General features: G+C 51.6%; 1 protein-coding gene across 4 annotated transcripts in view; it reads right to left on the bottom strand.

The window, feature by feature from the left end:
• The window catches only part of PPARD (peroxisome proliferator activated receptor delta), an 81,473-nt gene that overhangs the window by 2,456 nt on the left and 52,641 nt on the right, over positions 1-26,376 (bottom strand). For 3 of the 4 annotated variants that reach the window (XM_059400099.1, XM_059400097.1, XM_059400101.1), the window contains 5 exons: positions 12,804-13,034; positions 3,364-3,518; positions 2,457-2,595; positions 979-1,181; positions 350-800 (listed from right to left, as the gene is read on the bottom strand). In XM_059400099.1, coding sequence (XP_059256082.1) covers positions 350-800; positions 979-1,181; positions 2,457-2,595; positions 3,364-3,518; positions 12,804-12,933 — 1,078 coding nt within the window. In that variant the 5' untranslated portion in view covers positions 12,934-13,034. Of the gene's footprint in view, positions 1-349; positions 801-978; positions 1,182-2,456; positions 2,596-3,363; positions 3,519-12,803; positions 13,035-20,041; positions 20,132-26,376 lie in introns of all 4 variants that reach the window. The other variant, XM_059400098.1, reaches the window with a different exon arrangement.

Raw genomic sequence — 26,376 nt, 5'->3', positions numbered from 1 at the left:
TTATCATCTAGGAAAAGGAACCAGAACAGTGCCTGGCAAGAAGTGAGCTCTATAGCACTGTGAGTGTGATGATTATTCTATTTGTTACATTGGGATCCAAAAAGTGGAGGCAAAATACGAAGAATCATCCCCATGAACATGTTGCATATTTCTTCAGTCTTGTCTGCCTCCTCTCCACCAAGAAGAGGGAGCCGATCCTCCACACCATCGGCACCTCGTGTGTCACACTGCCATCACACGGGCACGGCCCCACACTGTTTGCATTCAGGCCTGGTGCCCCGTGGTGAAGGCCCAACCCCCAGAAAGAATGGGTGTGTGGGGCAGGCCCGCCAGCCCCAGCCTCACTTACCTCCACAGAGAATGATGGCCGCAATGAAGAGAGCCAAGTCACTGTCGTCAAGTTCCAGGGCATTGAACTTGACTGCAAACTCAAACTTGGGCTCAATGATGTCACTGAAGGGCTTCCGGAGGCTCCGCAGGAACTCCCGGGTGACGAAACCAGTGCCGTTGGCCACCAGTAAGCCATCCTTGTTGACGATGGAGGCCAGCATGGCGAAGATGGCCTCGTGCACACCATATTTGAGAAGGGTCACCTGATCATTGAGGAAGAGGTTGCTGAAGCTGGGGATGCTCTTGGCGAACTCGGTGAGCTCCCGCACGGTCTCAACCGTGGTGTACTGGCAGCGGTAGAAGACGTGCACGCTGATCTCCTTGTAGGGGGGCAGGCCGTTCACCAGCTGCTTCCACACCAGGCCCTTCTCTGCTTGCCACAATGTCTCGATGTCATGGATCACAAAGGGCTGAAAACCAGGCCCCATTAGAGGCCAGGCCTTGGGAGGACCCCCGCCCATGTGCTCCCCATACCCTTGGCCTGTTCCCCGAAGTGAGGGGAAGGAAGTAGCCCGGTTCTCCCAGAAGTCAGGCGGGTGGCAGGCAGGGCCTAGTGCCCAGGCAGCCAGGCCGAGCAGTGACACTCACCGCCGTGTGGCTGGCCTTGCCAGTGAGGATGCCACGGGCTTTCTTTTTGGTCATGTTGAAGTTCTTCAGGTAGGCATTGTAGATGTGCTTGGAGAAGGCCTTCAAGTCAGCCACCTGTGGGTTGTGCTGATTCCCCTCGCTTGCCGTCAGCCCCGCCACCAGCTTCCTCTTCTCGGCCTCTGGCATCCGGCCAAAGCGGATGGCTGGGTGTGGGGTGGGGGGGTGAAGAGAAGTCATCGAGGAGCCCAGGCAGGAGCCAACACCTCCAACCTCCTTGTCTCACAACAGGTACGGAGGCCAAAAATGGAGACCCACTTTTTGAGCCCAGGACCCTCAGAAGCTCTACAGCCAGCACACGGGAATATTGGGGAACCCCTCCCAAATGTAAGCTCTAGGGGGACAGGGATTCTGTCTTGTTCATAGTGCCTGGCAAGGGCCCTAATTCAGGGAGTTGGCTGAGCCACTGTGGGTGGAAGGCAGTACGGTGTGATAGGTGGGAAGACAGTCTCTGGTGTCAAAGGCCCATGCCTGAGCTCCAGGAGACAGGAAGAGGAAGGCTATTTCACCTTTATTCATAAGAAAAATGGGCTAATACTGAAATCTCACTGGATTGTCAAAACAATTGAATAAGAATGTTCACACAGTAAGCACTAAAAAGTTAGTTATTAGTAATGAACAAGATACAAATCCAGCTTCTCTAAGAGAAGAAGTGAGAAGAACTGAGTTGGCCTTGAGATCTCCTAGGAAATCTGCTCAGCCCACCTAAGGAACAGAGCCTGGGAAGATAAAGACTGGAGGGAGGGACCAAGCCCTGGACCTGCCAGGCCCCACCACGGAGGAAATGCTTCAGTTGGAGAGCTTGGGTCCTGCCACCATCTAAAAGGCAAGACAGGGTAGCTGTGGGTGGAGGCATTTAAACAAAAAGCTCTCCCCAGTCCCCCAAGGGGGGGCTCTTACTCAAGACAGGCAAAGTGGGAGGCAGATGGGCTCTGTGCAATCCTACTATATGGGGTCTGAAGACAATACCGTAGGAGGCCCAAAGTGCAGGGCAGTCTATCTCCCAGGAGTGGCCAGCCTCCAGAAAACTCCTGCCCGGCTGCTGGCAGTGGACACCTGTGGTCACTCATGGCTCCTGCCTGCCTTTACTAACCAGCAAGGGCCCAGGGGATCCCAGGCTTTGGAAGCAGCTTTTTATGCTGTCAGGTCATCTGAGACAGGCTTGGGGTGCTGGAAATGGTGTTTCCAATGTGACTGGAGCTGGGGTCAATTCCCAGTGAGCCTCGGGGATTGAAAGCGGGTGACCACTCTGGGCCCGGGCCCCAAAGTGGATGTGGAGCCATCTGGGGAGGGCACTTTGGTCTTGGGATTCCTGCACACTGGGCATGGCTCTGAGGGCCTCCTCACCCCACCTCAGCAACCCCTTCCCCCCCACCGCTGGGCCTGCTTTCTGGCCATACTGTGCCCGGGCTGGCTCTCACCATTGTGTGACATGCCCAGGGCCACACATTTCTGGAAGCGGCAGTACTGGCACTTGTTGCGGTTCTTCTTCTGGATCTTGCAGATCCTTTCGCACTTCTCGTACTCCAGCTTCATGCGGATTGTCCGACGGAAGAAGCCCTGGTTGGGGGCGGGGTGTCACAGAAAGCTGAGAATCCTGCTCTGCACCCTGGATTCTGGGATGTCAGGGGCCTCAGTGCTGTGTGTAAATGTCAGAATTCCTGAAATTTGGAAGTTACCCGGGGTGGTGGGGGGGCGGGTTTCTTTTGGAGGGAAGGAGAGGAAGAAAATAACGCTAAAGCCTTTGAGATACATCTATCTATATCTGTATCTATCTATCTATCTGTCTAATTCTTCACTTTAAGTGCTTCTTTGTGCGTTTGGTAACATAACATTGTATCATGGCTAACCTGGTTTATTCGTAAATGTATCTGGTTCCAGGTATTTTCTAGGCAGTGGTTTAGTAAAAGAATATGTACCATTTTGATGGGTGTGCAGTTAGAAGGATGAACCCAAAAGCACCCCTGGAGAAAGAAAAGTAAATTTTCTTTTCCCTTCAAGGGGCCCTCTTGGGCCTTGAGGTGCAGGAAGCACTTGCCATCAGTGTGACAGCTGAGCCCAAGCCCCTCGTTCTGTTTTAGAGCTATGTCTCCAGAGGGCGCCAGCAGCCAGCCAGCCCAGCCGAGGGGCTGGGGAGGTGCCCAACAGGGCAGGCCAACAAGGGACCAGCTGTACCCAGAGTGGAGGCCTGGAAGGAGCCCAAGGGCCTGGCTGCCTCCTGGGTGGGAATTCCGCAGCAGGTACTGTGACGGCCTGGCTTCTCTGGCCGGTCAGCTCTCCATGTAAATACAGCCCCAGCTGCCAACCGCCACTCGCCGCGGGCCCTACCTTGCACCCCTCACATGCGTGAACACCATAGTGGAAGCCCGATGCCTTGTCCCCGCACACACGGCACTCCATGTTGAGGCTGCCACACGAGGCCCCGTCACAGCCCATCTGCAGCTGGTCCAGGAGGGAGGGTGGCGAGGAGCTCCGGGAAAGGTCTGCGGACACACGACACAGGGATGCCTTCACCTTTGGCTGGGACAGGGGCCAGCGGAGGTGACCAGAGCCCACAGGGGCACAGTGAGGGTTGTGGGGGAGAGCCCACATTTCCCAAGCGGCCCTCACTCAGCTCAGACACTTAAGAGCTAAGTGCCGCAAGCAGTCAACCTTTCTGAGGGTTGGTTTCTTCATCGAGAACATGAGGCTCTTCCCCAGACCTACCATATAGGAAGTGTTTGGGAAATGGCAGCTATCATTATTGGGGGGAAGTCAGAGCCTTCCTGGGCTGTACTGACCACAGGGCAGGAAAGAGGGGTGTGTGTGCATGTGTGTGCACTGGGGAGGATGACTGTGTTTTGGGGGAAAGGGAGCAAGAGGAGGAAGCAGACAAGATCTCTTTAGACTCAACTTGAGAAGTAGCTCTTGTAGTGTGACAGGCTCCACTGTCGGGCCCGTGTGGGGTTGTACGGAATGTGTGTGAGGGAGACCAACCCTCTATCCACCTCTCCCGGGAAATTCGACTCTTGGGTGGGCTCCAGAGATGCTGTAAAGCATCTCTCAAGAAGTTCCAATCTGTTTTTTTTTTTTTTTTAAAGATTCTTAAGTTATTTATTTGACAGAGAGAGACACAATGAGAGGGAAACACAAGCAGGGGGAGTAGGAGAGGGAGAAGCAGGCTTCCCGCTGAGCATGTACCTGGACGTGGGGCTCGATCCCAGGATCCCAGGATCATGACCTGAGCCAAAGGCAAATGATTAAGCCACCCAGGTGTCCCAAGAAGCTCAAAGCCACGCTTACGAAACTTCTTGCTCAAGCAGAAAGAAGGCAGTATCAGTCAGGTCAACTGGGCAGCAAACTGAATTTCCCCAGGTTTTTTTTTCTATTAAGTGCATGGGACGTCTGAACCAGTGGTATGAGTGGAAGCAAGGAAAGTACTAGACCTAGTACTAGTACTAGACTAGGCAATAGCATCACGGGTAGATGCTGTCAGATGATACGGTAATCTCTGGGATACTCTTCGGAATCTCTCCCTTGGACACTTAGCAATGAGCCCAGCCTGAACCTCGGTCTCCCGGCCCAGGGCCAGCCACATGACCCCACACGCCGCCTGTCCTGCCTCTGCCACGCTGGCTAGAATCTGCTGTTCTCTGCTCTCTTTCCTGATGACCGAGCAACCTCCTCAGGGTCAGGGGCCAAATCCCCAGTCCAGAGAATCATTGGCTCAGAGCGGGCCGGCACCTCAGGGAGACTCACGCTGTGGGGCTGAGCCCAGACTGAACGTTTCCCAGGCTGGTATTATCCCCTGTCTGTCATCCAGGGACCAGGGAGCCTTCTCCCTTCCCAGGCTGGTAAGGGCTGGGGCCAGAGGTGAAATGGCCTGTCCCTCCTAGGGTCTTCACTCCTAACCTTCGGTCATTCTGAGGGGTGTAACCATTCGTCTCAGCCCACAAATGGGGGGGAGTGGTCTCCCTCTGTCTCTTGGGCACTGTGCCCAGGAGGGCAGAGCCCCTCTGGTTCTCTGCATAGCCTTTACCACCACACGACAGTCCGTGTGCATTCACTCACTGCTGGGGGCCCTCCACCAGAATGTAAGGGCCACTGGGCAGGAATGCTGCCCCCGGGTGCTGCTGCAGGACGGGAAGCAGGCACGGAGCAATGACTTTGGTGGAGTGAGTGGACTTCGAGCTCCCTGGGTTGGTCCTGCGCTCAGCGCCCACTGGATGCAGGGGCTGGGCAGTCCTTGCTGCGCCTGGAGGCAGCCTAAGAGAGGCAAGAGAACTCACAGTATGAGCTGTCGTGGGAAAATGGGAAAATGAGATCATGTGTGAAAACCCTTGGTCGGGACGAGCAGGAGGGTTTCTGGCACTTCCTACTCCAACCCATGTGGTCTGTGTGCAGGTTCACTTTGTGTCACTTCTTGTAAACAGCTGCGTTTTTGTGGCTGACACGTCTGCCTCCTCTGCTAGACGGGGGACATCTCTAATCACACCGCCTTTGGATCTCAGAGCTCACTTCCAGCAATGAGTCCTGTCCACAACCACCGATCTCTTGGTGGTGCCCTCCTTGCTCTCCCTCCTGGCCCCAGAGGCTGGGCAGGCATCTGGGCATTTGCACTGCACGTGGCCAAGCCACCCTCTCCCTTCATGCAGCAGACATTTGATGAGCACCTGCTGTGTGCAGGGAAGGATCCAGACCTGCCCTTGACCAGGTAAGGCCAGAACGAGGTGAGAAAGCTGGAGTACGATGTGGCCAGGGGCAACACAGGCCAAGAGGCAGGCAGGTGGTTCGGGACTTGGAAGCACCCACCATTCAAGCAAGAGGCTGTTGGGAAAGGTGACTGCTCCCTTTTCTGGGCTCAAAGATGAGATCCTTGGGAGACTTCCAAGTTGGCTTCCAGATGCTTGGGAAGAGCAGGCATGAGGGTTAAGAATGTGACTGAGTTCAAACAGGTGTCTTGGGCTCAACCCCCATCTCTGCCCTCTAGGCCTCAGTTTCCTACTCTGTAAGATGGAGATGACAGGAGCATCTATCTGAGAGCCATGGTGAAAAGCAACAGAGGTACAACAGAGAAGAGCCCTAGAACCTGAAAGTGCATGTGAAAAGCAACATGAGTTAGGACAGTGCTAGGCAGAAAGCTGCAATTCTGCATTCCCCAAGCTGTGTACCCCTCACACAGGCAGGGACCGTGACCTGTCCTCATCTTGGGTTGTACCTCCTCCCCCACGGCTTCATGAAAATTCAATGTGGGCTGGGGAAGGGGGCTGCCTGGGTGGCTCAGTGGGTTAAAGCCTCTGCCTTCAGCTCAGGTCATGATCCCAGGATCCTGGGAATGAGCCCCGCATCGGGCTCTCTGCTCAGTAGGAAGCCTGCTTCCTTCTCTCTTTCTGCCTGCCTCTCTGCCTACTTGTGATCTCTGTCCAATAAATAAATAAAATCTTAAAAAAAAAAAAAAAAGAAAGAAAAGAAATTCAATGGTGGGGGGGGATGTCTTATGAGGCCCAGAGAGCCCCCAGAACCAGACCAAGCCTCCTTTCATGTCTCCTGGCCTGCCACTGGCCCGGGGCTCAGGAGCACTAGGATCACTGGGAACCTTGGAAGAAGCAGAAACTCCAGCCCCACCAGCCCCTGGGGCAGCCTGAGCTCCAGATCCTGAGGAGATGCCCGGGGTGAACATCTCAGAAGGAAGTGCTAGAAACCAGACTGTGGGGAAACGGGCCCAGCGAGTATCAGGTCACTGGGCTGTGGCTGTCCTAGCCCTGGGTCGTGAGCAGACACAGGCTGCAGAACCTGAAAGCAGTTGGTGATGCTTGGTGGTGGCCGGTTAGGGGGACAGGGGCACTCCCTGCCTGTCTGGAATAAATTTTGGAGAATAAAAATAACTGCCACAGAAGGCGGAGAGAGGCAGGAGAGGTGAGGCGCTGGGGTGGGCAGAAGTGTACACACCCTCCAGGGGTAGGCTCTGTGCTGGAGTGCATGTACAGTGGGGATACGGAAGTGATGGGTGCTTGAGAGTGGGTTTTCTTTCCTTCTTTTTTTTATTAAGATTTTCTTTATCTGACAGAGAGAAAGAGAGAGAGAACGGATGCAGCAGAGAGGGGGAGAAGCAGGCTCCAAGCTGAGCAGGGAGCCAGATGTGGAGCTTGATTCTAGGACCCTGAGATCATGACCTGAGCCGAAGGCAGGCTCTTAATGACTGAGCCACCCAGGCTCCAGGAGTGGGTTTTCTAAAGATAAAGGTTCTGTTTCTTCCTGGCTGACCACCTGGCTTAAGGGTTTATCCCTGATTCTTACCCAATAGTAATGATGGCAGAATGCTCCCCATTCTGGGGACCAAGTTCTGAAGGTCCCACTGCCTTGCCTATGATCTTCCGGTGTGAGACTGGGGTTCCGAGAGGCCATCCCCCTTACCAGAAGTCTCTGCCTTGCTGCCTCTCAGGTATGCTGGGTGGGGACATGGGCCATACCAGTCTGAGGGCCATCTGCCAGTACAGCTGCTCTTCCCAACAAGCCAGCACGTCCTTCCCCTGGCTCCTCCTCAGCTCTCAGGAAATGTACTTGCTCACCCATTGGCCATCATCTGGGCCCTGAGCCCTGCCTCTGAACTTCCACTCTAGCCACACCTTGCCTGACCCCCTAAACATCTCCTGAGGGCCCATCTCTACCTCTACCCCAGGAAGCGAGGGGGAAAGAACCACCACTTATCAGGCCCCACCAAGAGCTTGTTAGTATCATTCCATATCACCTTGGAAGATAGTGACTGATACCATTTAAAGATAAGGAAACTGGGCGCCTGGGTGACTCAATGGGTTAAGCCGCTGCCTTCAGATCAGGTCATGATCTCAGCGTCCTGGGATCGAGTCCTGCATCAGGCTCTCTGCTCTGCAGGAAGCCTGCTTCCCACACTCTCTCTCTGCCTACTTGTGATCTCTCTCTCTCTCTCTGTCAAATAAATAAATAAATAAACCTTTAAAAAAAAAAGATAAGGAAACTGAAGTTTGGTGAGGTTAAGGGACCCAGCCAAGGTCATCTGTCTAATACCTGCTGGGACTGGGACTTGAACCTAAACCTGACTTCCTGGTAAAGACTGTGTGTTTACACTAATAATCTCTTTTTTGTGTGCCTCTGTGCACCAGGCATTCTGCTGGATACTTTATATCATTAATCCCATGGGAACCTTAAAATAACCCTTCAAGGAAGGTCTTCTGACCCTCTCATAGATGAGGCTAAGTAACATGCTGACAGTGGCATTGACCAGATTGTTAATTTTATGTGTCACCTCGGCCAGGCCATGGTACCCATGATGACCAGTTTTTGGTTGAACACCAGTCTAGATGTTGCTGTGAAGATATTCTTTTTTTTTTTTTTTTTTTTTTTTTTAAGATTTTACTGATTTATTTAAGAGAGAGACAGTGAGAGAGAGCATGAGAGGTGAGAAGGTCAGAGGGAGAAGCAGACTCCCTGCAGAGCTGGGAGCCTGATGCGGGACTCGATCCTGGGACTCCAGGATCATGACCTGAGCCGAAGGCAGTTGCTCAACCAACTGAGCCACCGACAGGTGCCTGGGTGGCTCAGTGGGTTAAGCCTCTGCCTTCGGCTCAGGTCATGGTCTCTGGGTCCTGGGATCAAGTCCTGCATTGGGCTCTCTGCTCAGCGGGGAGCCTGCTTCCCTTCCTCTCTCTCTGCGTGCCTCTCTGCCTACTTGTGATCTCTGTCTGTCAAATAAATAAATTAAAAAAAAAAAAGAAGATATTCTTTAGATGTGAGTAAAACTGAAATCATTACTCTCCATAATGTAAGTAGGTCTGGGGCCAATCAGTTGAAGGCCTTATGAAAATAGACAGAGGCCTCCCTAAGAAAGACGGAATTCTGCCTCTGGACTGCCTTCAAACTCAAGCTACAGCATTAGCTGCCCCGGGGTTTCTGGTCTGCTGGCTTGTCCCACAGAATTCAACTTGCCAGCCCTCACAGTTGTGTGAGCCAAGGCCTTAAACACACACACACACAAACTCTCTCTTTCCTGGGGTTTATGGTCTGCTGGCCTGTCCCGCAGAATTCAACTTGCCAGCCCTCACAGTTGTGTAAGCCAAGGCCTTAAACACACATACACACACACACACTCTCTCTCTCTTTCTCTATGTGTGCACACATCCTATTGGTAATAACCTAGAACCACCCAACCCCTGGGGCTGAGCTCATACTATTCATTACTACTAATCAATAATTCATGACTATGACAAGCAACGAGACAGGTCACTGCTGAGGATGACACCAGGCCATTATTGGAATGTTTAGACTCAGCGTAAACACTAAGCCCAACACCCAGGGAGTGAACTATCAGTTGTACCATCTTGGATTGCAAGTTCAGCAGACACTATTGACCTTGCTTGCATCATTTCTATATGGAGGGGAGTTCTCTCGCGTATCTCATCTCCATCACTGGAGGTATGCTGTTGCCAGAGCTGTGATAGTGGCCAGGAGGGTCAACACTATTTACTTTGCTGGCAGAGTCCCAAAGGCAACTAGCTGCTGAAGGCAGGGCCAGTTCTGTGGGACTCTGGAGCTGGGTTATTAAGCAGCCTCCTTACATCTGTCGTCCTGTTTACTTGCACAGTGGGCTTCTCAGGGCTGGCATGCAGTCTTGTCCTCCACTGAAAGGCCAGCCCCTGCCTGGACACCCACTAAGTGCCTGCTGAGAGAGGAGGTGCCAAGGCCAGGAGGAAGGACACTCGGTCTTCCTCAGCCCCAGCTCCACATTAAGACCCCTGACCTCTTCCTAGAGTGTGGATGGGATGCCCATCACTGAAGCAGGAAGGGAAAGCTGCCCCCACCCTTACCCAGCCGGGGGACCCTGGGCATGTGAGTTCCCGGGTTGCCGAGTGCTCATGGTGAGGCCTGTCCTGCCTGCCTCTCTGTCAGGTGCTGAGCTCGGGACAGAGCTGCAGAACTTCTGAGGGGTCAGAAGGGAAGCAAACTGTGGGAACTTCCTGCAGTTTCAAAGATCAAGGCTGTGTTCCATCCTCCTGAATTCCTGAGGGCACTCCAGAGGCCCAAGTCATAGACTCATGGGGCAGGGTAGAGAACCTCACCCGGCCAGCCCTTGAGGTGGGCAGACTTTAAAGGTAGAGGCTGAGACTGGAGAAGTGAAGGCACCAGCGAAAGCTACTGCTGATGGTCACAGGCTTGAGATCCCTGCCCTGGTTTGTGTGATTCCCGACACAGGATGAGGCTGTGTCCCCAGGGCCCCTCACCTGCCCGCCTTTTTTGGGAAACAAAATTACTTTACTTTTTAAAGAAAAGTGATGCATTTGCTTCTTAAACGGTGAGAGTACTGCAGACCTGAGAAGAACATGTAATGGCGCGCACCACCGTGTGACCCAGCCTCTCCGCCATGATCCTACTCCTCTGAGTTAATGGCACAGCCCTTTGCATGTACACTCTTCTAGTGCCTTCCATGATACTTAAAAGATTTTTAAGCAATGGGATCCCCCATTTGGCAGGAGCTCTTTCTCCCGCTGGTAGATTCAGCCCCACCCAGTCCTTGTTAATGACTACACAGCATTCCACAGTCGGTTTTTCCCACAGTTTACATAACTGATTCCCCACAGATGGGCGCTTGCCCATTTGTTGCTTTTCTGAGCAGCACTGCAGTAAGTGAGTGTGGAAATCTCTGTGCGCTCCCAGTGAGTATTTACATGGGATACGTTCCTAGGACGGGGGACTGCAGGGTCAAAGGAATGAAAGAAGTGTTCCCTTGCATAGCCAAGCTGCCCTTCCACCCTCGGTGGCTGGAGGGCCATGTCTTCCGCCTCTGGCCACAAGAGTCCTCTCTGTTAATCTGACAGGCTAAATGACATCTCATCTTGAAGATATCTTCTTTGATGAGTAGATTGAAAAACACTTTATTTTCTGGCCATCTGTATTTGTCCAATGGTGAACTGCCTGTTTCTATTTTTCTGTTGTTTGTCTTATAGAATTTGCAGGAACTTTTCCTATATAATGGCTTTAACACATAATGATTGTGTTAAACAACCTCCTCCTGTTTCAATTATTGAACAGGGAAGTCTTTCTAGCTCTACTTCATCAATTTATTGGTAAATGGAATCCATTAAAAATCACATCATATATAGCACCACAAGGGGGGAGGTTGGGCTAATTTTTTTCCCAGACAACTCCCTGTGTGCCCTAAATCCCACTGATAAAGCTCCCCGAGAAGCCATCACCATGTCCACCTTGCCCCATCTGTGCACCCGGGCCCTGCGCTCTGGTCTGCCATTAACAGCGGTATCGTGTGGGGATAGGGTCCCCACAAGGATATAGGGAAACTCCAGGACAGGGCATTACTGTGGAGGTAACTTCTGTGGGCCTGGCCCCAGATGTGGGGACAGAGTGGGCCCGGCCAGGTGGTAAGGCCACAAATTCCATGGCCTTCTCTTCCCTTTTCACTCTTCCTCAGTGCCAGACCTTGCTCACTCTTAGCCTCTGGTGTCTCTCCTCTGCTGCCTAACCCTCCCTGCCCATCTCAATTTCAGAACAGTACATGTTATGAGCACTGAATGACTGATCACCAGTGAGCCATTCCTCTTCTGGGAAAGGCTCTAAATTCATCCCAGTCATAGGGTCTCTAAATTCATCCTAGTGACCAGCCAACACACAGGATACTGTGGGGGTTTGGGGAGACTTTCTCTTGAGTCTTGAAATCACACCCAGCCCACTTCGGTTATTCCTGGATATGCGAGTGGGATCAGAGGGATGGGATCATGGCCCTTCCCTTACCCTACCCACCCCGTGCCCTGAAGAGGAAGCAGCTCAGCAAAATCCAGGAACTTGTTTTACAGGTTCAAAGTAGTAGGGCTCCAGGATTTGGGCCTTTTTTAACTACAGGCCAGCCAGGAACCTGCTCACCTCAGCAGCCTTACCCTACCTTAACTCTGACACAGGCCTCCAGAGACCATCCTGTGGGGTGGGCCTGCTCCTCTGCCCTCAATCACCACCTGTGTCTGGGATCTCCTGCAGCTGAAACCCAAGGCCAGATCGGGATGTCCCCTGCCGGAAGTGCATCCTCTCATGACCCTGAGTTCCCCAAGAGGGTAAGGGAGCAAGACTCAGCTGAATGTGCTAGAACTTAGGTGGAGAGAGGAGAGAAGCTAGGGAAGGGGCAGCATCAGCAGCAGGGAAAACCAGAGGCCAAAGAGTGGATTCTGGGTGCCCCTGAAGGTGGCACGATGATGATGAAGATGGGGAGAGAACAGCACACGGTCCCAGGGAGCCGACAAGTGCGATAAGAGAAGCTGAAAACTGGTTTGCTGCACAAAAGTAATCTTAATTACAATCATTCACACGGGCCGCTTAGCACTTACTCCTAATTACAGGGCCGCTCCATGATGTGTGTCATTAGCACCAGATCAATGGAGCTGGGTGCTGCGACTGTTTGTTATGATCACAGGTACAGCTGATCTTCCCAGCATGGGTAAACGCAGACTGGCTCCAGGTCCCCTGGGCGGCAGCAGGGGAATCATACAGATGATTACACGGATCCCAAATGCTAACTCACTGAATTCTCATGAAAGCCCCTGTCCACATCCCCTACAAGCTGTCGGTTTCAAAGAAAGAAGAAGTGCACTGGCCTGAAGTCCTGTTGCCGAGAAGCACCAGCACAGAGCTGTGAACCCTGTCTGCCCGGCTCTGCCCCTCTGAGCCCCATGATGCTGTCTACAGAGGGCAAGAGTTCCTGCTTGGCCCACTTGGTGTCCTTTGCCCTATGTTCCCTTTTGCCCCCTCCTCACCTGTATAGCTGCTGGAAGGAAGAGAGCGCTCTGGTCCTCCATTGAGTTCTGGGGTTCCTTCTGCCTCTGCCACTTCCTTTTTCTCCTCCTCTTCCCGGATCTCAGGGGCTTCCCCCGGCAGCTGCTCCATGGCTGATTTCCCCTCGGCGCCACGCCTGCAGGCCCGCTCATAGCTCTGGCATCATCTGGGTCTGAACGCAGAGGGACCTCTACAGGGCAGCTGCCATCAGCCTGGGCCAAGGGGAAGATAGGAAGAGCATGAGAAGGTGAGAGAGGAGGGCATGTGAGAGGGCTACCACTGGCAGGGGGGCAGGATGGAGGGGGATCCCCTGCTCTGCTCCTTCACGGCAGGCACGCCTCCTCCCTGTAGCTCTAGCCCACGGGCTCTGCTCCTTGTACCCTGTGTCCCTTCTCCTCCTGCCCTCTGGGGGGTTGGAGCAGTCTCCACGAACCAGACAGGGCGACACATCCCTGCAACCTCTTCCCCTCCTCAGCCCCATCCTGCTCTTTGTGCTAGATCAGAATGACTTCAGGGGCTTTTTCCAACCCTGCAGTCCTCCTTGAGATCCTGACACACATCATGCCTCCTAACCCCCATCCTTCCCCTCCAGCACTCAGGCTCTCCTATGCCAAAATTTTTTTTTTTTAAGATTTTATTTATTTGACACAGATCTCAAGTAGGCAGAGCAGCAGGTGCGGGGAGGGGAGGCTCCCCGCTGAGCAGAGAGCCCGATGTGGGGCTCGATCCCAGGACCCTGAGGTCATGACCTGAGCCAAAGGCAGAGGCTTAACCCACTGAGCCATGCAGGCACCCCATACACCACAAGCTTTGGAGGAAGTAAGTCCTATCCTTCCTGTGTTTGGGTGTGGGGGGAAGAAAAAAGACCCAAGGCTCTGTTAGGTGCTAGGCTTGCAGCTGGCAGATTTGCAACTAGACCTTCAGCAGCCCAGCCAGCAGGTAAGGGGCCAGGTGCTCTGTCCAGGAATCTTTCTGAGGTGGAGTCCTGGGTGGGGACTCCTGCATGGAGGAGGCAGTTCTGACTTGGCAAGTGACATATTGCCCACAAATGCCACCATCGTGTCAGTGGTGGTAAGACCATGAGGTGTTGTGCTGGTAGGGACCAGCAGGGAGACACCTTGAGAGTGGGGTGGATTTTGACCAGAGATGGCATGGAACTTGTGTTGAGAAAAGCACGAGAAAAGACTCAGAGGCAGCACAGCAGGGAGCAGTGAGGATCCCAGTGGCCACAGAGCGAGCCCTGTGGGAGCGAGGATTTGGAGAGATGGCTGGGAAGGTGGGCTGCGTCCAGGCACGTGTGAGCAACTGAATCTATCCCAAGGCAGTGCAGGCTGGGAGAGGATTGAGAGCATTCAAGACCTGCTTTAGGGAAATCTAAGCATCTGTGGGCTTTCTAGATGTGCCAGAGGCAGCTTGAGCTCAACCTATTCAAACAGAACCCACCATCTGCCCTCAAACCCACCCTTCCTCTGGTAATACCTACTTTAGTGATCTGCATTGCCCATCTACCCACTTAGCAAACCCAGAAGTCAGGGGTCAATGGAGACTCTTCCCTCTCCCACGCTGCTCCACACTTGCACACTTGGACGGACACTGCAACTAGTGGGGAGTTTTTCAAAATAGAGATGTCTGGGCTTATCCCTAGAGATTCTCATCAAATGGTCTGGGGGAGCTGCCTGAGCACTTGGGATCTTTGTTTTTAATTCTCCTGGTGATTGTCACATGCAGCCAAGCTTGAGAACCACTGCTCCACAGCAACGCCACTTCCAGCAGACAGTAAATCTTCCCTCTCCCAGCAGGCTTTCATTTTCCAGGAGGCTTTCATTTTCCCTTGTTTGGAAGGACAACAACCTCTTCCAGTTTGTCTGTGGAAGGGAGTTTGGAAATTTGGCCGTAGAGTCTAAGAGCTGAGAAATTGGGAATGTGGAGATGTGCCGGGCATCCTCGTTGATCTGACTGATGGTCATGGGAAGGGATTCAGTTCACCAAAGGAAAAACAATGTGTCAAGGGACGTCAGGGGCATAGGCACCAGAGCCAACAGAGCACTGGCCAGGCGCAGGACAGACATGGGACAACCAATTTGGAGTCATGGGAAGGGCTGTTTCACGGGGGCGAGCTCAACTGTGTCAAAAGCTGCAGAGTTGAAGGCTGATAAACTGACACATGATCCCTGGGTTCAGTGACCGCCAGGTCATCAGTGACCTTGTGAGGCAAGTTTCAGTCAAGTGGTTAGGATGGAAACTGGGACTCTGGAGAATAAGTGGGAGGGAGGGAGGTAGTATGGCAAATGGAGGCTCGGTTTTTGGTAAATATGTCAAGGAAATAAATGTACTGGCTCAAGAAAGTGGCAAAATCAGGAAGAAGATTTTTGGACTAGAGGAGACTCGAGTAAGCCATGGGTAGAGGAGAGGCCTGCAGAGAAAGACCATCTGAAGATTCAAGTCCGGGTAGCTGGGACATAATGACTGATGGGAGGGGACTAATTCAAGGGCACAGGAGGAAGAATATACCAAGAAGTATCATAGCAACTGGGGAGGAGGTTGTTAAAGCTCATACTGGATGGGATGGCCTCAGTCTTTGAGTTAATAAAGTAGGAGGGAAAGTTGTCCACTGAGAGTACAAGATGGGACTTGCAGAAAGCAAAGAGGCTGGGTGGGGGCACTTTGGCAAACAACACAGAATTAGTTGGAGAAGAATAAAAAGAAGGATAGCAAAGCCATGATAATTAAAACAGTGTCACACTGGCACATGAATAGACAATCAATGAAAGAGAATACAGAGTCCATAAATAGATGCTAACACATACAGAATGTTAATATGTTATAAAGACAGTACTTCACATCAAAGAGAACAAATGGGTTCTCCAATAAATGGTAATGGGGCAACAGAGTAGCCATCTGGAAAAATTAAGATGGATCTCTACCTCAAATCTTCTATCAAGATGAGGTCCCAGTAAATAAAAAAATTTTTTTTAAAGTTAAAACAAAAATATAGGGGTTCCTGGCTGGCTCAGGGGGTTAAGCCTCTGCCTTCAGCTTGGGTCATGATCTCAGGGTCCTGGGATCAAGCCCCACATCTGGCTCTCAGCTCAGCGGGGAGCCTGCTTCCCCTTCCCTCTCTGACTGCTTCTCTGCCTACTTGTGATCTCTGTCAAATAAATAAATAAAATCTTAAAAAAAAAACCCACCCAAAATATATGCATTATTGGACACCTCGCTCTCTCAGTCCATGGAGCATGGAATTCTAGATCTCAGGATCATGGGTTCAAGCCCCATGGTGGACACAGAGACTACTTTAAAAAATTATATGTATGTACAAATATACACACACACATATATAAACTTTCAACATGGTAGAAAAAATCATAACAAAAAAAGATAATAAACTGGGAAAAATATCTGCAACTCTCATCAAGGGGCTAATTTCTCTAAAACATTTCCTATAAACAAGAGGCCAGCAACCTCACAGATAAATGGGCCTGAGATATATAACATGTATACAAAAAAGGTACCCATTTGAAAAGCTGAGCATCACTCATAAAAAAAAGAAATACACAATACTCAAATACACTTTTTAAGATCAGATTAAAACAAACGCTAACATGTTGCTAAACACGTGGGGAAACATAATCTCATGGAGAGGTAGGCTGGCATGACCTCTGAAGAGGGTAACTTGCTTACATTTATCTAAATTACAGGTGCACATTCCCTATTACCCAGAAATGCCACTTCTGGGCTTTATGCTACAGCTGTGTTTCCACTTTAGCAAAATAACAGAACTTTTCGTTAGTACACGGTTATCCATTACAGTAATATCGGACTAGTAAGAGGCAAGGGACACACCAAATGTCTATAATCAGGGGGCTTAGTAAACAAATTAGGACATGGGGACAGAAATTCTATGCAGCCACAAACAAGAATCATGATGTTTATGGACCAGAAAGGAAGTATCTTTATATCTCCATCCACATATTAAAAAGGGAATAGAGGAACTTGCAGAAGGAATTGAAGAGCTACACCTCATGCAAAAAAGATAAACCAAAGTTTTCGTTTGCTTGCATGTGTGTGAGTGTGTGTAAGGCAGGAAGGCCCCAGAAGAATTGGGAATACTGGTCGCCTCTGGGTCGCTAGCGGGAGAGAGGTCTTTTCATAGTACCTTTTGTGCCTTTTAAACTCTGAACTACAGGCATGTTATCTGTTCTGAAAAGCATTTAAACTGGAATAAAGAGGCAAAATCTACAAATGATAATGTAGAAGAGGAGAGGGAGACAGCTGGAAGTGCTCGGGCAAATACAGATGGAAAAACGTCTGAGGTAACCACTATAATACCATAAATAGCATGTGTGGTTGCCAAATTACTACAGTAGAACAGGAAAACTTAGAAGTCATGTAAAACTCTAGCTTTCTGACTGCGAAAGTGTCACAGATGGGACACTATGGAGACACAGAAACTCAATGTGACGTAAGGCAGATTGGATCCTAGAACAGAAAGAGGACAGTGGTAGCAGAACTGGTAGGACTGAATTTAAAACCCTCTTAGTTTGTAGCGCTGAAGCCATGTTCATTTCTTAGGATGGGTAAGTGTCTGGCATTTTTCTACGATGTTCACATTAGGGGAAGCTGGATGAAGGGCACATGGGAACTCTGTGTGATCTCTGTGAGATTTCTGTAACTCTCCAGTTTTTTCAAAATAGAATTTTTTTTTAAAAGCTTAAAAGCTCCTGGCTTGGGGCGCCTGGGTGGCTCAGTGGGTTAAAGTCTCTGCTTTTGACTCGGGTCATGATCCCAGGGTCCTGGGATCGAGCCCCACATCGGGCTCTCTGCTCAGCGGGGAGCCTGCTTCTTCCTCTCTCTGCCTGCCTCTCTGCCTACTTGTAATCTCTGCCTGTCAAACAAATAAATAAAAATATTTAAAATAAAAACAAAAAACAAAACAAAAAAAACCCTCCTGGCTTTCTGGCTTCTCTTGAAAATTGGGCAGACCTAGCCACTGGGTACCCGCATGGTGCCGACACCACCCTGGGAGCTGAGCAGTGGCCTCCCCTTTACCTGGACAAGTGCTAGCCACTGACACCCACGATTCTGGCTATTTCCTGCTGTTTTGCTCATGCCCACTGTGTGAGGTGTTCCCTCCTGCAAGAATCTGAGTCTGTTTAGCATAAATCAGTTCCTCAAGGATCAATCACTGGTCATCAAATTAGACCTGGAGCATGGCGGTCCCTGAATACATGTGGCTCTGATTACAAGGGACAGCCTTCTTGTTGTTTGCCCAACGCCATTCCCCCCTCTTCCTTACTGAGGCCCAATTTTTTGGATCAGGCACATGCTTAGTCAAACACTCCATTTCCCAAGCTCCCCTGCAGCTACTGTGTTCATGTGAGACAAAGCTGACCAACAGATAAACAGAAATCTACTGGGAGGGCCTTCTGAAAATAGGTTTTTCCCTGATCAGCAGAGACCAATGTCTACCTTCCCCTTTTCCCGCCCTGGGCTAGGAATACTGGCTCTGGAGCTGGAGCAGCAGCAGATAGGTTAAGAGGTGGGCCGGGAGGAGAGAAGGGATCCCAGGCCACTGCTCCCCTAGCCCTGGAATGCCTGTCTCTGGACTCCCTGCTGCGGGAGACAAGGAAACGCCCGTTTCACAAGCCCCGTTTGCCAGATTTCAGCTGCAGGCACAACCCTAACAGAAACAACGCGGTATCAGACACTGAGCTAAAGAGGAGAATGGGGTCCTAAGAGGGGGCTGGCGCCAACACTGGGAAAAGGACCTTGGCCATGATCACCGGGAGCAGTCAGTGGAGATGGTGGCACGTAGTAAACGCTCCAAAAACACAAGTAATTCTCTGAGTAACAAGGACCAGGGACACTGATTTGTCCTACTCCACAGGACTGAAGAGGGGGCAGTATGCTAACAGAAGAAGGCTCAGATGTGACTCCCACGAGCTGCAAGCACAGTGGTGGCAATGACCACAGGGTAAGTGGCGTGAGGCAGAGAACAGACTGTTTCTGGCTATGTGAAGCTTGGCTGTCAGTGGACACAGGGAAATGCACACCAGACTGTGGTGATGAGAACTGGGGAGGAAGGACATGAAGATTTGGGGTCCCCCTTAGCAGCTGAAAACAGAGGAGGGAAAGCTACAACACAGCCTCATATAGATAACTTGATAAAACCTTTTCTCGCTCATTCCCTCACACCCTCTGATCCTCTGAGTGACTCTGGGGAGATGGGAAAGAGTTCACAGTCAGTCCTGAGTCCTGGAAGCAGGGGGTGGGAGCTGACTGAGCACCCACTACATGCCATGTTTGGTGCATGGAAAAGAGGCTCTGCTCCATTCTCCCAAGCTCTGGCAGTCGAACCTTGTGTGCTCCTCTGGGGAGGGAAGTGACAGAAAGCTCAGGCTTGTGGAGCCAGTCTCTCAGAGAACATGCCAAGGATAAAGCAGAAGACCACAGGGTCTCAGACATCATGGGGTCTGAGCCTGGCCAGACTTCCGAAGAACCGCGGGCAGTGGGCCACCTTACGCACCTCTGACACCTTGAGCCTCATCTTCTGCTTCTGCCACCCGCAGAAGGTTGTCACGTGACTGGGGGAACTGTTATCAGTTTCAGGGGGTGCAAACGAATGCCTCTTGAACCAGATGTGGATCTGGGCTCTGGCTAGAGTTTTGGATTTGGGGCCAGGGGCCCTGGATTCTAGGCGGATGCTCCTCCCCTGACTGGAGCTGTCCCTTCTGACTGTGACCAGCAGGAGGGGGAGGGGAACAGTAGTCTGGTTGTTCTAAACCCACGCACATCCCTTGGGCTGTTTCATATTTAGATGGAACCGCTGTGCTGTAGCCCATCCTTGCTTTTTGCCAGAAACCACATTTTCACACAGCTTCGGCTATTCCATCTGCCCGCAGCCAAGGCCGCCCCACTGCCACTGCTGTTCTCAGCTTGCCTGGTCAGGGGTTACTCTGATCCCGGGGCCCTCTCCTGACCCAACTGGGCCTAGGCCCGCAGGCTGGCCATTCCTCAGGGGGCTGCCACCCCACTACCACTATTCCTACAGTGGACCTTATTTCCCTTCCTTTCTGCAGCCCTAGCACTGAAGGAGCACATGCAGGCACCAGGTCTAACTTCGGTGTGGCTGGGAAGCCCAGGGCTTTCCTGCTGCGACCCCCCATTAATGGCCCAGAGCCAGAAACCCCTGATTGTGTCCCAGTGTCAGCTCACTTACGAGGTTGGTGCTGTCATCAGATAGGACAAGGGTCCTGAAGCCAGAATGAGGAGATGCTGTTCTGCCGCCCTCAGACACAAAATGGAGTCTCTGGCGAAAGAATTTATTGTAAACCAAATGCCCTCCCACCCTGATTCTGGCACGTACACATGTGTGTTGTTTGTATTCATGCTCACACAAGCCAGCAGTGCAAGCAAACCCAGTGCTCCCAATCTGGTACCCACTTTTTTTTTTTTTTTTTTAAGCTTAGTTATTTCAGAGAGAGAGAGAGAGTGTGTGTGTGTGAGCAGGGGGAGGAGTTGGGGAAGAGGGTGAGATTCTCAAGCAGACTTCATGCTGAGCATGAAGCCCAACGTGGGGCTCGATCCCATGAGTGAGATCATGACCTGAGCTGAAACCAAGAACTGGATGCCTAATTGACCGAGCTACCCCTCCAATACCCACTCTTTTCCCCCAAGAAGAATGCCAGGCCTTTTGGGAGGGAAGGCAAGAGGGAGGTGCACACTCCATCCACTTGCCATCAGGCAGGTCTAGTTCATGGGCAGAGATAATCAGGAGCTTAGTCCAAATGACCCAGAGCTGTACAGAGGCCTGGTCTGGTGTCCAAGCAACAAAGCCGCCTGGGGCCCTAATCCATCCCCCAAAGTCTAGACATCCTCAGGAGGCGGAGTGCTCCTGCCACCCACCGGCAGGCTGCCTGCTCGGACTGGGGTCAGGCAGGGTGCTGGAGCCCCACTCCTCTCTCAGAGCTGTGGTACAGGCTGATAGGCTTCTCCCTGCACCAGAGCCCAAGCTGGGTCACAGCTCTAAGCCTCCAGCTCACCACTTCCATCCCAGTGGTACTGGCTTCCCTTCTCCCGGGGCTTACTATATCCCAGGCTATGTGTGTCCGGACATATAATCCTCCCAACAACACTAACAGTTGAGTACTATTACTACATCCATTTAACTGATGAGGAATTTGCTCACAGAGAGGGAAAGTAACTGGCTCAAGGTCACACAGAAATCGGAGTAAGGTCACAGTAACTGGAACAGCAGGACTGGAGTCCAGGCAGGTTGTTTGAGGTGTTAATCACTGCACTATGGGCCTTGCAAGTGGTGCCAGGTAAGACTGGTATGTCCAGAAGATGGTATGTCCCTGCCCTGCTGGATCTAGAAGCTGCTCTTAGCCTCGGTCTGGAGCTATCATTGTTGAATTCTTTGTCTAGCTGCCAATCCCCAACTGTTTATCTGTCAAGAATATCCCGGGTCAAAGTCCTTCTGGATACTCCCTGCCAGAAAATGACTGCTATGGGCTAAAGACAGCCACAGGCTCTGGTCCCTGGCTCCTTCTCCAGGCATCCCACTCACCGTGTGTGCCAGCACCACTCTCTGACCCTACAGGCTCGTACTGGCCTCAGCCTTGAATGTTGCCCCCTCGACTCCTTTCCTTCAAGAGTGGGCTCTCCTGCACCCCCTTCCTGAGGAGGAAACGCTCGCCGACCAGCCTCATTCTGTTCCTTCTTACGGCAAACCTGGGTCGGGCCCTCCAGATCTGTGATCACTGCAGCAAAGTGCAATGTCAGGCAGCTGGTCTGGCCTCACCATGCTGTTACCAGTTTCCCAGAAAATGCCCTCTGTCTTGCTGAGTTAGGCCCCCAGTACCTGGCATAGGGCCTGGCATTTAGTGGGTGCTCTGCACACACTTGCTGGATGAACTCACAGATGTTAACCTTAGGCATAGTATTTTCAGTCCTACTTGGCATTGCCATGGTACCAGTTTCCGTGTATTACCTCCCCAAGATGCAATACTCCATAGAAGTTAATTCCAGGTGCTTCTGCGTCCAGTCTGGATTCAGATCTTGGCTCTGCTCCACCCTCTCTGGGACTCGGGGAAGATACTAACTCTTCAGAGCTCCTCAGCCCAACATTTGGGATGCTATTCCCCAAGCTGAACAGATGTCAGGAGGATTAGGGCTGAACAGTGCTGAGTATACAGTGTATGTCCGACAAACAGGGAAGGTGGCTGTGGCCACGATCGTCATGGTTGGCTCATCTTAAGGGATGATAGGGAGCAAGTGACACTGCAGATCTAGAAATGTGCTAGCCCCATTAGGAATATTAGGAATAGTCCCATTAGGTATAGGGAAATGTCCCTACTCCAGGGACCTAAGCAGATCCAGAACTTCCCAATCCCCTGCCCTACAATCAGCTGTGTAGAAGAGAACTGACAGGGAGTACCCTACTCTAGACATGTGCCTCTCCTTCAGAGAGCTGGGCCCAAACCTTCCTCTACTTCGTGTGCTCCCTCTCCCCAATGTAGATGACCCAGTTGCTGCCCTTTCCCCCCTCACGCCACTCCAGGAGGATGAGGGTCAGCAGTCTCAGGATCAAGGGCAGAGGTTGCCCCATTTCCCTGGCAAGTGCTTTCAGGATCGGCAGTGAGAGAGGCCATGGAAGAATGGGCCTGCTTAACTCTGTCCCAAGCTTTCCAATCAATCATTAATCCAGGTACTGACCCAGTGCCCTGGTTTTCCAGGCCAGCAACTCCACGGGGCTCTTTGCTCCCCATTTGCCAATCCAGGTCACCCCACTCCTTTCAGGGCATAAGGAGAGGCCTGTGTGGCAATGAACAGCTGGCAGGCCACCTGAAGCCAACCCCCCAGAAGTAGTGTGGGGTGGGGGCTGGTTTTATTCAGAGAGATCAGAAACCAGAGAAAAGACAGGCAGGAGGCCACCCTTGCCCCTCACATTATGTAATTTTTCCAGTAAGAGTCAGGCCCCTAAGCCCTGCAGAGTGGAGCTAGCTAGAAAGAAAAGCCACCTCAGGCAGTTACAGAGTGTGGCAGAGAAGAGAGGGGGGGGGGGGGGGGGGAAAGCTCTTCATCCGGGATCCGCCCTGCCTGAGTATGCTGGGAGACCCGGACGCCCAGCCATCACCTTTCCCGCTGTAAGGGTTAAGGTGCTGAGCACTGCCCTGACTGTCTTGGGCTGGAGCTATTGAAGACCAAGGACATATCAGAAATCTCCAGTTTGGGGGCACCTGGGTGGCTTGGTCAGTTAAGAATCTGCTTTGGCTCAGGTCATGATCCTGGGGTCCTGGGATCAAGCCCCGTGTTGGGCTCCTTTCTTGGTAGGGAAGTCCGCTTCTCCCTCTTCTTCCCCTCAGTTGTGCTCTCTCATTAATTCTCTCTCTCAAATAGATAAAATCTTAAAAAAAAAACCCTATAGTTTTTATAGACAATAGAATCTCAGTGATGTCGAAACATGTACAAAAGGCAAAAGAAACAAAACTGGAAAGATATGGCCCAAACTGTGAATGGTACTTTTCTCTGAGGGGTCCAGCTAGGGGTGATTCTTTTTTTCTTATATTTGTCTTGTGTTCTCCAATTTCTTCACCAAGAGCATAGGTTACTTTAATGATGGGGGTGGGGGAGATGTTTAAAGAAGTGTGGTGAACAAAGAAAGCTGAATCAAACGCTGAGATACTGATGAGGTAAGAGAAAGGCCTGCCCAGAAAAGACCCAGATCTCTCCTCCTGGAAGCCCGAGGGAGAAAGGAGAATGCATCACTGCTCAGAGAAGCCTCCTGAGGTAAGGGTGGTTGTGCCAGCAGGCAGGGGGCCACATCAGTGGACTTTTCCAGAACGTTTCATCTGAGGACCTCAGGTGCTACGGCTGCGGTGCTGTCAGTGCCCCTCCACTCTTCTTCTGGGCCCTGCCAGCTGCTGCCAGCTGCTTTCATTCACTCATTCAACAAATATTTGTTTAGTACCTACTATCATGCACCGGGCTACATCAGGCAAGTAACCAACATAAATATGTAACTAGGAATGAAGACCAGTGCTCCGAAGGACAAAGGCCAAGCATAGCAGGGTCACACTCAGAGCGTGGTAGCCTAGTGTGGGTGCTCAGCAGACGCCCCTGACTGCGAAGTAGGCCTGCAGGGTCCTGGGGCAGAGGGGAAGAGAGATGTGATAAGGCCCCACCGAGAGAGGAGGATGGCAGGGCCCCTCTGAGAGCACAGGAAGGCTGATCTAGCAGGGGCTGAAGATCACCTGGGGCTTCAAAGGGCAAGCTGAGGATGTGGGTGTTTATCCAAAGAGCAGCAGAGCGCCTAGGAGGGCTCTGAAGAGGATGGGCATGGGCAGCATCCGAGCTGCATTTAAACACGAGCTTCTCTGGCTGCTGTGGAGGGCAGGCTGGAGACGGTTTCAGTCGGGTTCTGAAAAGCCAGGGTAACAGCAAACCTAGCTGGGCCACCAATGGGAAGGAGAAGGCTGTCTCCCAGAGCCCTGGAAGGCAGGGCATAGGACACAGCTGCCTATGCATTCCCGGGAAGATCAGCTCGACAGAGCAGAGGGGTGAGGCTCTTGCATCGAGCTGCATGCCTCTCCAGCTGCCCCATCGGTGCCTTCCGAGTAAAACATCAGTGTGGGCTTAGATGACCTCCAAGGTCCCTTTGGGCTTCAACGTCCTTCACTCCAGCCCCCTCGCACTGTCCTGGTCTTACTGATTCCCAGCTGTGACAAACATACACGTGGATCAAGGGAGCAGACGTGGCACTTGCTATGAGGCTGACTGCCACAAGGGGCCACGTTCCTGGGCCTGACCACTCCATCCAAGCCCCCCAGACTCCCGACACATAGCTCTTGTGCCCCGCACACTGAACTGTGGACCAGCGGCCCTGCTCTGGGAGCTATGTGGTTACAAGGCAGGGGCCAGAGGTCACTACACATACCCTTTTCTTTTTAAACAACAAAGACCGGGACACCAGCCAGCTCTTTAAAGTTCACAGAACGCCTTCGTGTACACAATCCCGTTTAATCAACCCTGTGGGAGGGCGGCAGACAGGACTAATGTGTGTTGAGCACTAGAATGGATTATTTCACTTTAACACCATGATGACCCTCCAAAGGAAGCTCTAATTCCTGCTGGCCACGTGAACAAACTGGGTGAGGGAACAGAGGCTGGTGGTGACGGGCGGGGGGGGAGGGTGCACAGCACATGGAGGCGGTGCCAGGTCTAGTGAGAGGGAACGAAACTCAGCCCAGCCCAGGAGATACGGGCCTCACAGTTGGAAGGGGGAGGTCAAAATGGGGGTTGGCAGGCCTGAGTCACTTCTGAACCTCTCCAAGGGGAGGGGAGACAGGAAAGAACCCTATAGCTAAGAACAGGGAGAAACTGCGGCACCCAAGTTCAAGCTTCATCTTTAACAGTGTTCATGTCCTTTGACTCTGTAATTCCCCTCATAGGAAAATGCACTGGGCTATTCGGTGCAGTGTTATTTATAATAATGAAATAACTTTTTATAATAAGGAGAAATATTATAATGAAAAAGAACAGAAATGACTCGATGCCCAACAGAGGAAGGGTTGCATAAATTAGGCATTCCCTGACAAATGGAGTACCACCCAGCTATGAAACTTACACTTCTGTACAATATTTAATAACTTAAAGTGAAAAATAATAAAATACAGAACTACACAGACAGCAGGATTCCCATAAAAATGACTAGAGAAAGAATGGAGGCAAGTTTCCTCGTATGCATAGATGGAAAGTGATTTACTGTTTTTATGTGGCTGTACTTTTTGAACTCGATATACCAAACACGTATTATCTTCACCTTACACTTAACCCATCACAATATGCGATACCACTGCTGGATCCTCCCTCCTTACACCTTTTTTTACTTGGCTCTTAGGCTTGCTGGCTGCTCCCACACAATCTCTTTTGCTGCTCCCAGTCAACTCCCAGTCTGAAGGTCTCTTTCATTTTCCAGCTACACTCGCTCCCTACGTGACCTGAAGCTGGCTCGTAGCTTTCAATACCTTCAATAAATATGTTTATGATTCCCATATTTAGTTCTCCAGTTCCAGCTTCTCTGACATCTCCACATGGATGCCCAGTGGTATCCGAACAGAGCCCTTGACCTTCTTCCAAGGTCTTTTCCATCTCAGTGAAGGTCATCTCCAACCTTCTAGTTGGTCAGGCCAAAATGTTGGAGTCAGCGAATCCTATGGCCTCTGCCTTTAACAAATACCCAGAACCTAATTACTTCTCACTACCTCCACTGCCATGATCCTGGTCCAAGCCAACATCCTCTCTTGCCTGGATTATTCCAACAACCTCCCAACTGGCTTCTCTCCTTCGGGCTTTGCCCTCTACTCTCCACACAGCAGAATGATCCTTTTAAGTCCAATATTGTCCTTCCTGTGACCACATCCCTCCAGGAGCTTCCTGCCCATCTCTACAGTGGCCTGTGAGGCCTTCCAGAATGGGTGCCCTGCCCTCTGGCTCCCTTCCTGGCATACTGTGCACAGGCACATGGCCTCCCTGCCAATGGTATTCAATGCA

This window comes from Mustela nigripes, chromosome 5 (assembly GCF_022355385.1).
Source record: "Mustela nigripes isolate SB6536 chromosome 5, MUSNIG.SB6536, whole genome shotgun sequence".
In the NCBI taxonomy this organism is placed as follows: domain Eukaryota; kingdom Metazoa; phylum Chordata; class Mammalia; order Carnivora; family Mustelidae; genus Mustela; species Mustela nigripes.
Note: the sequence above shows the minus strand (reverse complement) of the source record. Positions and strands in the feature narration are given on the sequence as shown.